This window comes from Cervus canadensis, chromosome 10 (genome assembly GCF_019320065.1).
Source record: "Cervus canadensis isolate Bull #8, Minnesota chromosome 10, ASM1932006v1, whole genome shotgun sequence".
Taxonomy (NCBI): Eukaryota; Metazoa; Chordata; class Mammalia; order Artiodactyla; family Cervidae; genus Cervus; species Cervus canadensis.
The window spans coordinates 59736762-59747141 of NC_057395.1; the positions used below are offsets into that span (position 1 = coordinate 59736762).

Consider the following 10380-nt stretch of genomic DNA (forward strand, 5'->3'; position numbering starts at 1 on the left):
GATTCCACTTCCTCAGGGAAAAAAAAAGAAGGAAGCAGAGAGGTTGTGAGAATGTAAGGGAGGAGGCTCAACTACTCAAGTAAAGGAGTGGGAAAGTCTTCTTGGAAAGCAGGTCCATAGTCTCCACAATGCCATAGTCTTTTGTAGGACTTATATGTCCTCTGCTAATGCCTTCCACCTTCCCAGATGGTGTCTAGAGAAGGACTCTGAACACTGGATGATCAACTGGCATTGCTGACTTATAGGCTTATGTCCGGGTAGTGGAACATGCTGTCCTTGTCTGACTAATTGTCCATGACTTAGCTGTACTCAAGTCAATAAAACACGGAGTGAAAATTGACTTTCCTTAGCACATTCAGTATGCTGCTGGATAATTCCTCATCCCTCTCAGGATATGTTAAACTCTTGTTCCTGGCTATAGCTGTCCTTGTGGTCCTGGATCAGGCTTCCCCAGGTAACCAGACCATGAAGAGGAGGGAAACGGGAGTAAGAATGGGTCCAACTCACAGAACCATTGGAAAACTAAATCTGTGTGGGAGTGAGGACAGGGATGGCTCAGATCCAGTGAAAAGCCATATAATGAATATGCCCTATGATAACGACAATCTGTCACCTCAACTATGATGGTTCTTCTCATTAGAGAACCTGGAAAATATCAATAGAGGCCAATGTTTCTTGAATGAAGTCCCTTCCATATGCAAAAGCAGCCCCCAAATCCCTAATGTCCTTAATATCTTTATCCCAAATGTCAACAGGTTCTTATATCAGGTATCTATCACTTTTCTACTACCTCTTGCAGTAACCAGTCCTTTTCCTTTGTCTCTCCATTGTTGTTTGGCTTTGAATGCTCCTTTGAATTAATCAGAGGAGGCATCTTACTCTTGTCTTAGAGTGTATAGTAGAAATTTTGTAGGTCGATGTTGGATGTCTACAGTTTTGTAAAATAAGCTCAAGGTGTGGAGCTTAGACTAGGACAGAAGATCCTGTCCTAGTCCTAGGATTGAATACGGCCAAAGCACTCTAATAGTAGTACAACAGACTTTATGGTCAAGTGGTGAATGATTTTCTAACAAAAAATGTTTTCTACTTGGGCTTCCAAGGAATTCTAAAGCTTACCATTTTAATTTCATGATTTCTCTTTTGGTCATTGCTATTGGAAGCTGCATCCTCTCTTGAATCAGCTTTTCAACCTGAAAGTGTTTGTCAACTACTCAGTTACTGTAGAAGCAAAAGAAGATAATCATGGGCTAACCCTAAGTTGATATTTCTCCCGGCAATCTTGATTCCAGCTTGTGCTTCATGCAGCCCAGCATTTCACATGATGTACTCTATATATAAGTTAAATAAGTAGGGTGACAATACACAGCCTTGACCTACTCCTTTCCTGATTTGGAGCCCGTCTGTTGTTCCATGTCCAGTTCTAATGTTGCTTCTTGACCTGCATACAGATTTCTCAAGAAGCACGTCAGATGGTCTGGTATCCCCATCTCTTTAAGAATTTCCCACAGTTTGTTGTGATCCACACTATCAAAGGCTTTGGCACAGTTGATAAAGTAGAAGTAGATGTTTTCTGGAACTCTCTTGCTTTTTCAATGATCCAATGGATGTTGGCAATTTGATCTCTGATTCCTCTGCCTTTTCTAAATCCAGCTTGAACACCTGGAAGTTCATGGTTCACATATTGTTGAAGCCTGGCTTGGAGAATTTTGAGCAATTACTTTGCTAGCATGAGATGAGTGCAATTGTGCAGTAGTTTGAACATTTTTTGGCGTTGCCTTTCTTTGGAATTGGAATGAAAACTGACCTTTTCCAGTCCTTTGGCCACTGCTGAATTTTCCAAATTTGCTGGCATATTGAGTGCAGCTTTTGAACTGTGGTTTTGGAGAAGACTGTTGAGAGTCCCTTGGATGGCAAGGAGATCCAACCAGTCAATCCTTAAGGAAATCAGTCCTGAATGTTCATTGGAAGGGCTGATGCTGAAGCTGTAGCTCCAATACTTTGGCCACCTGATGCAAAGAACTAACTCATTTGAAAAGACCCTAATGCTGGGAAAGATTGAAGGTGGGAGGAGAAGGGGATGAGAGAAGATGAGATGGTTGGATGGCATCACCAACTCGATCGACATGGGTTTGAGTAAGCTCTGGGAGTTGGTGATGGATAGGGAAGCCTGGCGTGCTGCAGTCCATGGGGTGGCAAAGAGTTGGACACAACTGAGCAACTGAACAGAATTGAACTGAACTGAACCCAGGGTTAGCTTCTGTCTGCTTAAACTCTGGTGAGGGCAGTTGGAATAGACGAGTGAGTACAGTCATCCTGATCCTAACTTTTTTCAAGTCCAAATGTTCTAGTGAGAAAGAAATAATTCAGAGTTATCTCCCAATAGAAGAGTTTGGGAGAAAAAACAAGTAGAGGTAATCGTAATTTGAAACAAGATACTATGATCTCTCAACTGAAACTAATGTGCTGAGGAAGCTGAGTCTATACTCTGTGTTCTATTGACCTATGTAAAGTTTAGAAGATCTGCTTTCTGATCATCCATATAAACTGATCATTCAGTGTTCAATGTACTTCTCTAGACATCGTCTAAGACATGAACCTAAAAGTGTCTGGCACAGGATAGGTGCTCAACAAAATTGCTGTTGAGTGAATAATGAATGGAGAGAAGAAAAAAAAAAACAGTTAATTGAAGGCACAAATATCTAGATTTGGGAAAAATGAGGAACTGGTGGTGATGATACTGAAAAATGACAGAGATAGAAATATCCTAAGCTAAAAATAAAGTCCAATTAAAGCTTGATAGTCCCAAGAATTCCATTGCATTTCAATAGTTCATTGTAACCATTATTGCTACAATTACCAATGTGTTTAGTATAATAGTCTTTACTTTTTCATGTATGTGCTTATTCATCTCTTTGTTTATTTTGATAGATGGATGGACCAGAAAGTGTAATTATGGAACTGGCATGTGCAGGAAACATTGCAAAGAAAGTGAGAAGAAGAAAGAAAAATGTGGGTTAAGAAAGCTTTGCTGCATCCCTATAAGGCATAAATCATTAAAACTTGCCAAAAAAGAAGAGACAACACATTGGATTATGGCAAGTACCACTAAGTATGAATTTATGACTTGTGACAAGAGGATTTTGGAAGCATTTTAATGAGTCAGTAAGATGGGTATCCAGGCCACCTGCATGGTCCTTAGATCCTTAGTATCTAAGGAGACTGGGCCCTTACATGATCCGTTAGAAAATATATGCTCATTCTAGCTATCACTTGTTTCTGTCTCTCTAGTCCTCTATAGCCTAACATTCCCTGGGCTGTCACAGGATATTATTGGAAATCAGTTCTCATGGTAAACCAGTTTTATAGAATCTGAATCTTGAATTCCTAAGCCTCTGACCAGGTGCTATAGGTCTCTGAATGTGGAAGTGTTCCAGGTTAAGGCAAATTTCACCTTAATCACACATCCTTATCTAATGTCTCATCCTGGATTGTTGAGATAGGCCAGTGTCATCCAGAAATCTTTTGCCTCTTTGTGAAAGTGTTAGTTGTTCAGTCATGCCCGACTCTTTGCGACCCCACAGACTGTAGTTGGCCAGTCTCCTCTGTCTATGGGATTCTCCAGGAAAGAATATTAGAGTGGGTAGACATTCCCTTCTCCAGGGGATCTTCCCGACCCAGGGATCAAATCCAGGTATCCTGCACTGCAGGCAGATTCTTTACTCTCTGAGCCACCAGGGAAACCCTTTGCCTCCTTAGCTCAAAGTTTAGCCTAAGGCTCTGTCTCATTGACTCTCTTGGAATTTGTCCCTTACTCCAACCCCCTAATTACACTTGGCTGTCAAAAGACTGGAATGCCCTCTGAGAAAGAGACAACTACTCAGGCCCCAACCAAATGGAAGGGGAAAATAGTTAAAAAAAAAAAAAAAAAACAAGAAAAAGAAAACTAATTAAACAACACCAGCCAAAATTCCTCAAAGTTTACTGAGAACTTACAGTGTGCAAGAACTTGTCCTAAACACTTTACTGAATAACCTCAATTTGCCCTAACAATAGCTCCAAGAAGTAAGAATTAGTATTGTGTCCTTTGTCCAGAAGAGGAAACTAAGTCACAGAGAGTTTAAGTGACTTGCTCCAAGTGGCACAAAAAAGTAGTTTAGTAGCAAGACTTTGAACCCATGATACCTGAGCTCAGACATTATGCTTCCTCAAGATGGAAAAATCTTTGCTGCAGTAAGAAAAACTTCCCTTTACTCTTTCCACCCAGAATCTACTTCATTAATATGGAAGGTGTCATGAAAGGAAGAGCTTTGTGAGCCTCCTTGTGGTTAAAGGGGCTTCCCTGCTGGCTCAGTTGGTAAAGAATTCGCCTGCAATACAGGACACCCTGGTTCGATTACTGAGTCAGGAAGATCCGCTGGAGAAGGGATAGGATACCCATGCCAGTATTCTTGGGCTTCCCTTGTGGCTCAGCTGGAAAAGAATCTGCCTGCAATGCAGGAGACCTGGGTTCAATCCTTGTGTTGGGAAGATCCTCTTGAGAAGAGAAAAGCTAGCCAATCCAGTATTCTGTCCTGGAGAATTCCATGGACTGTATAGTCCATGGAGTCCCAAAGAGTTGGACATGACTGAGCAACTTTCACTTCACTCACTTTGTGGTTAAAATGTGCAACAAATCCAACCCTAAATGGTATGTGAGCCCACATGCTTAGTTGCTCAGTTGTGTCCGACTCTTTGCAACCCCATGGACTGTAGACCACTAGGCTCCTCTGTCCATGTGATTTTCCAGGCAAAAATACTGGAATGAGTTGCCATTTCCTCCTTCAGGGGATCTTTCCAACCCAGAGATTGAACCACAGTCTCCTTAGTTTCCTGCATTGGCAGGCAGGTTCTTTACCACTGAGCCACCTGGGAAGCCCCAACATGGTATATCCAGATACAAATAGGAATAATTTCCAGTTGCAGTAAATGAGGAAGTTGTCCCTATGTAGTAGGCAGTCTTAGTTTAGAGGCCAACGCCAGTCAGTTCTAGAGCTGAAAATTATCCCTAGCCTCTGTTGACATTAATTATCTGGAGAATGCAGTCTGAAGACAAGGTACATCAATCACCAAATAATGGCAGCTTCTAATCCTTCAACTCGTTTCTCAGAGTACTTTCTCTTCAATTCTCTCATTTTCTCCCACTCTAATAGTATAACATTGATGTCTCAAATCTTAAAGGATGTGCTTGTGATGTTTGGGGAGTGGCTTAGAGACTGGATCTCAGACTACTCAGGCACAATGATTCCAATAAACACTTCAATTCCAACCCAGGTTACTCCAGTGGTTGCAGATAATACAAGCTACTTGTTCTAGAACTAAGAGTTTTTATTCATTTTTTGACAAGAGAAATTATGCCCACAAGTAGACCCAGGAGTCTTAGAGAGTTACATTAAACATGATTCCATATCCACAGTCCCAAAGAAATGAAAAGGTTGTGGGGAAATGCAAGTGTGTTAAGTCACCTTACTACTCACTTTGTTCATCCCCAAAATGGATTTATTTGATTATATCTTCCCAACCCAGGAATTGAACCCAGGTCTCCTGGTGCCTCAGATGGTAAAGAATCTGCCTGCAATGCAAGATACCTGGGTTTGACCCCCGGGTTGGAAAGATCCCCTGGGGAAGGGAATGGCAACCCACTCCAGTGGTCTTGCCTGGAGAGTCCCATGGAAAACGGAGCCTGGCAGGTGACAATTCATAGGGTTGCAAAGAGTGGGACACGACTGAGTGACTAATACTTTCACTGTCTTTCAAACTTTATATGTCTTCCATCTCTTAAAGCCTTCTTCACTCTTTAAATTATGGTGAAAATCCATTCTTTACCCCTGACTTCAAAAGAGGCATCTTAGAGAGCAAAGACATAAAGCATGAAAAGAGACTGAGAAACAGAAAAGGGCTCTCAACATAAGTTCTCAAACCATAATCCTAAAATACATCCTAGATATCTCCTTCTTTTTCACTGCTCCCCACCCCTACTCATCATATCAGTCACAAACACCTTCCAAGTCTGCCTCCATAGTGCCTATTCTCTATCCCTGCCACTGCTATTCTAATTCAGCCGTCAGTTTTCCTTGGCTGTTGTCATGGGCCAAATCCTGTCCCCTCATAATTCATATGTTGAAGTCCTAATCCCCAGTACCTCAGAATGGGACCACATTTAGAGATGAGATAAACAGGTAATTTAAAGAGCTAATTAGGTTAAAATGAGATCCTTAGGCTGAGTCCTGGACCTCCCCTCATAGCTCAGTTGGTAAAGAATCTGCCTGCAGTGCAGGAGACCCAGGTTTGATTCCTGGATAGGGAAGATCCCCTGGCGAAGGAAATGGCAACCCACCCCAGTATTCTTGCCTGGAGAATCCCATGGACAGAGGAACCTGCAGGCTACATGGCCTTGGGGTCTCAAGAGTCAGACACTACTTAGCAGCTAAACCACCACAGGCTGAGTCCTAATCCAAATGATTGGCATTTTTATAAAAAGAGGAGATTAGGAAAACAGACACACCAGAGAAGGAAAACCACAAAAAGATACAAAGAGGAGATTCAGTTCAGTTCAGCCGCTCAGTTGTGTCCGACTCTTTGTGACCCCATGGACTGCAGTATGCCTGGCTTCCCTGTCCATCACCATCTCCCAGAGCTTGCTCAAGCTCATGTTCATTGAGTCAGTGATGCCATCCAACCATCTCATCCTCTGTGGTCCCTTTCTCCTCCTGCCTTCAATTTTTCCCAGAGTCAGGGTCCTTTCCAATGAGTGAGTTTTTCGCATCAGGTGGCCAAAGTGTTGGGAGTTTCAGCTTCAGCATCAGTGCCTCCAATGAGAGGAGATGACACCTACAAATCAAAGAAAGAGACTTCAGAAGAAAGCAATCCCACTGATACCTTTAACTCAGACTTTTAGCTTCCAGAATTGTGAGAAGATAAATTTTTTGTTGCTTAAACCACACAGTCTGTGGTCCTTTGTTATGGCAGCCCTATCAGGTTAATGAACACATGCTATAACATTTACATCCTATTGACCTCTTTGTCTCCCACTATGCCTTTGACTCACTCCAGTCTTTTCATACAGTTGCCAGGGAATCATTTCTTTAAAAAAAAAAAAAATTAATTTGGCTGCGACAGGTCTTAGTTGCAGCATATGGGCTCTAGTTCTCTAACCAGGGATCAAACCTGAGCATGGCGTCTTAGCCATTGGAACACCAGGGAAGCCCCCAGGAAATCATTTCTAAAACCCACATCTGACATTTTTGTTTTTTCTCCCAAACTGTCAAGAGCTGTACAGGGATTGCAAGAATCAATTCTAAACATCCTTTATGATAATCTCCGGCTCACTTTGGTAGTTTCCCTTTCAATTCCTCCCATGGACTTCACGAGCAACTTGTGTTCTTGGAAATAGATCTGTTTCTTGCCCTTTTCATAGGTGTCCCCTTGTGCTGAGAAGCTTCTTTTTGCAAACCAGACTTTTGCTTCTCTAAGCAACACCTAAGCAGTTCTTCTACCCTCTCTAAGCCATATATATTCATTCCTTTTTTCCCTCAAGAAGAATTTTGTTATTTATTTACTTTTTTATAGGTAAAAATTATATATATTTAAGATAACATCATGATGATTTGATATATATTTACATAATCAAGTTAATTAACACATCCACCACCTCATTTTTTTATTGAAGTATAGTTTATTTACAGTGTTGTGTTAGTTTCTGGTATATAGCAAAGTGATTCAGTTATACATTGTATACATTCTTTTTCATAATCTTCTGCATTATAGTTTATTACAGGATATTGAATAGAGTTCCCTGTGCTATACAGTAGGGCCTTGTTGGTTATTTATTTTATACATGGTAGAGTGCATCTGCTAATCCCAAACTTCTAATTTATCCCTCCTCGACACTCTCTTCTTGGTAACCATAAGTTTGTTTTTAATGTCTGTGAGTCTGTTTTATTTTGTAAATAATTTCATTTATACCATGTTATAGATTCCACAAAAAGTGATGTCATGTATCTGTCTTTCTCTATCTGATTTACTTCACTTAGTATGATAATCTCTAGGACCACCCATGTTGCTGCAAATGCCAATATTTCATTCTTTTTATGACTGAATAATATTCTATTATATATATGCCATTATATATATGTGTGTGTGTGTGTATATATATACATATCACATCTTCTTTATCCATTCCTCTATTGATGGTCACTTAGGTTGCTTCCAACTCTTCACTATTGTAAACAATGGTTGCTATGAACATTGAGGTGCATATATGTTTTTGAATTAGAATTTTTATCTTTTCTGGATATAGGCCAGGAGTGGAATAGCTGGATCATACAGTAAGTCTGTTTTTAATTTTTTGAGGACCCTCCATACCATTCTCCATAGTGGTTGCAGCAGTTTACATTTCCACCAACAGTGCAGAACCATTCCCTTGTCTCCATACCCTCTCCAGCATTTATTACTTTTAGATTTTTTGATGATGGCTATTCTGACTGGTATGAGATGACATTTCCCTGTAGTTTTGATTTGCTTTTCTCTGATCATTAGTGATGTTGAGCATCTTCTCGTGTGCCTATTGGCCATCTGTATGCCTTCTTTGGAGAAACGTCTATTTAGGTCTTCTGCCCACTTTTTGATTGTCTTGCTTGTTTTTTGATATTAAGTTGCTTGAGCTTTTTGCAAATTTTGGATATCAGCTACTAGTAAGAATATATGATTTTCAAATATTTCTCCCATTCTGGAGATTGCCTTTTCACTTGGTTGATTGTTTCCTTTGCTATGCAGAAACTCTTTATTTTGATGTAGTCACACTTGTTTATTTTTGCATTAGTTGCCTGTGCATTTAAAGTCAAATCCAAAAAAATTATTGCAAGAGTATTTCATATAGCTTTCCACTATGATTTCTTCTAAGAGTTTTACAGTTTCAGGTCTTACATTAAGTCACTGATCAATTTTGAGTTGATTCTTTATGTATGGTGTAATATGTCTTCTCTCTCTCTTTTTTTTCTCTTGGTTAAATTTAGCCAAAGCTTTGGTATTTGCTTATGTTTTTTAAAAAGCCAACTCTTCATTTTGTTAATACTTTTTATTGTCTTGCTAGTCTCTTTTTATTTCTGCTATAATCTTTATTATTTCCTTCTTTCTGCTAGCTTTAGGCTTAGTTTGTTTTTTTTCCCCCAGTTCCATAAGCCATAAAGAATATAATTGATTTTAGATTTTTTTTTCTTATTGTTAAGTAGTTGGTGCTATAAATTTTCCTCTTAGTACTGTTTTTGCTGCATTCCAAGAGTTTGGGTAAGTTTTGTTTCCATTTTTGGTTATCTTAGGTACTTTTAAATTTTCTTTTTGGTTTCTTTTGTGATCCATTTATTGTTCAGGAATGTGTATTTAGTTTCTATTTACTTGTGGATTTTCCAGTTTTCCTCCTGTTACTTATTTCTAGTTTTGCTCCATTGTTGTCAAGAAAGCTACTTGATATAATTTCTGTCTTCTTGAATTTGTTGAGCTTTGTTTTGTGGTCCAACATATGACTGATCTGTCATGGGAAATTTCCACATGAACCTTATTTTTAAATTTTTAATTGGAGGATAATTGCTTTACAATGTTGTAAGGGTTTCTGCTGTACAACAGCATGCCACATGCACTTTAAAAGAATATTTATTGGGGCTTCCCTGGTGGGTCCAGTGGTTAAGAGTCTGCCTGCCAGTGTAGGGGACACTGATTTGATCCCTGGTCTGGGAAGACCCCACATGCCACAGAACAACAAAGCCACAACTACTGAGACAGCATTGAGAAACCACAAGCCGCAACTACTGAGCCAAAGTGCTGTAACTACTGAAGCCCACGTGCCTAAAGCCGTGTGCTCTGCAATAAGAGAAGCCACCACGACGAGAAGCCCGCACACTGCAGTGAAGTGTAGCGCCCGCTTGCTACAACCAGAGAAAGCCCACATATAGCAGTGACAACTCAGTGCAGCCAAAAATTAAATTAATTAATTAATTAATCCTTTAAAAAGGATATTTATTCTGTTGTTGTTGAAAGGAATGTTCTATTTGGCCCATCTGGTCTATCATGTTAATAAAATTCAGTTTTCTTATTGATTTTCTGTCTGGATGATCTATCTACTATTAAAAGTGAGGTATTGATAAAGCCTTTCCTCCTGGCAGAGCCATCATGACAAAGAAGCACCCACTGCAGAAGCGTCCAGAAAACCACAACCAGGAGTACGCAAGTATAAAGTGCCTGTCTGAGACAGCTGTGCCTTGCGGAGTCATCAGAGCTATAGAGGCCACGGACACAGAAGCAAAGCCTGTTCCCAGAGAACTGGGTTGGGCAGATGAACCCAAGTTGTAA

At 40.1% G+C, this 10380-nt stretch overlaps 1 protein-coding gene across 1 annotated transcript; it reads left to right on the plus strand.

The window, feature by feature from the left end:
* Positions 1-360: 360 nt before the first annotated feature.
* On the plus strand, positions 361-10380 carry DEFB115 (defensin beta 115). The gene is made up of 3 exons (XM_043480577.1): positions 361-454; positions 2929-3109; positions 10194-10380. The coding sequence occupies exons 1-3, from the start codon at positions 361-363 to the stop codon at positions 10378-10380; spliced, it is 462 nt and encodes a 153-aa protein (XP_043336512.1).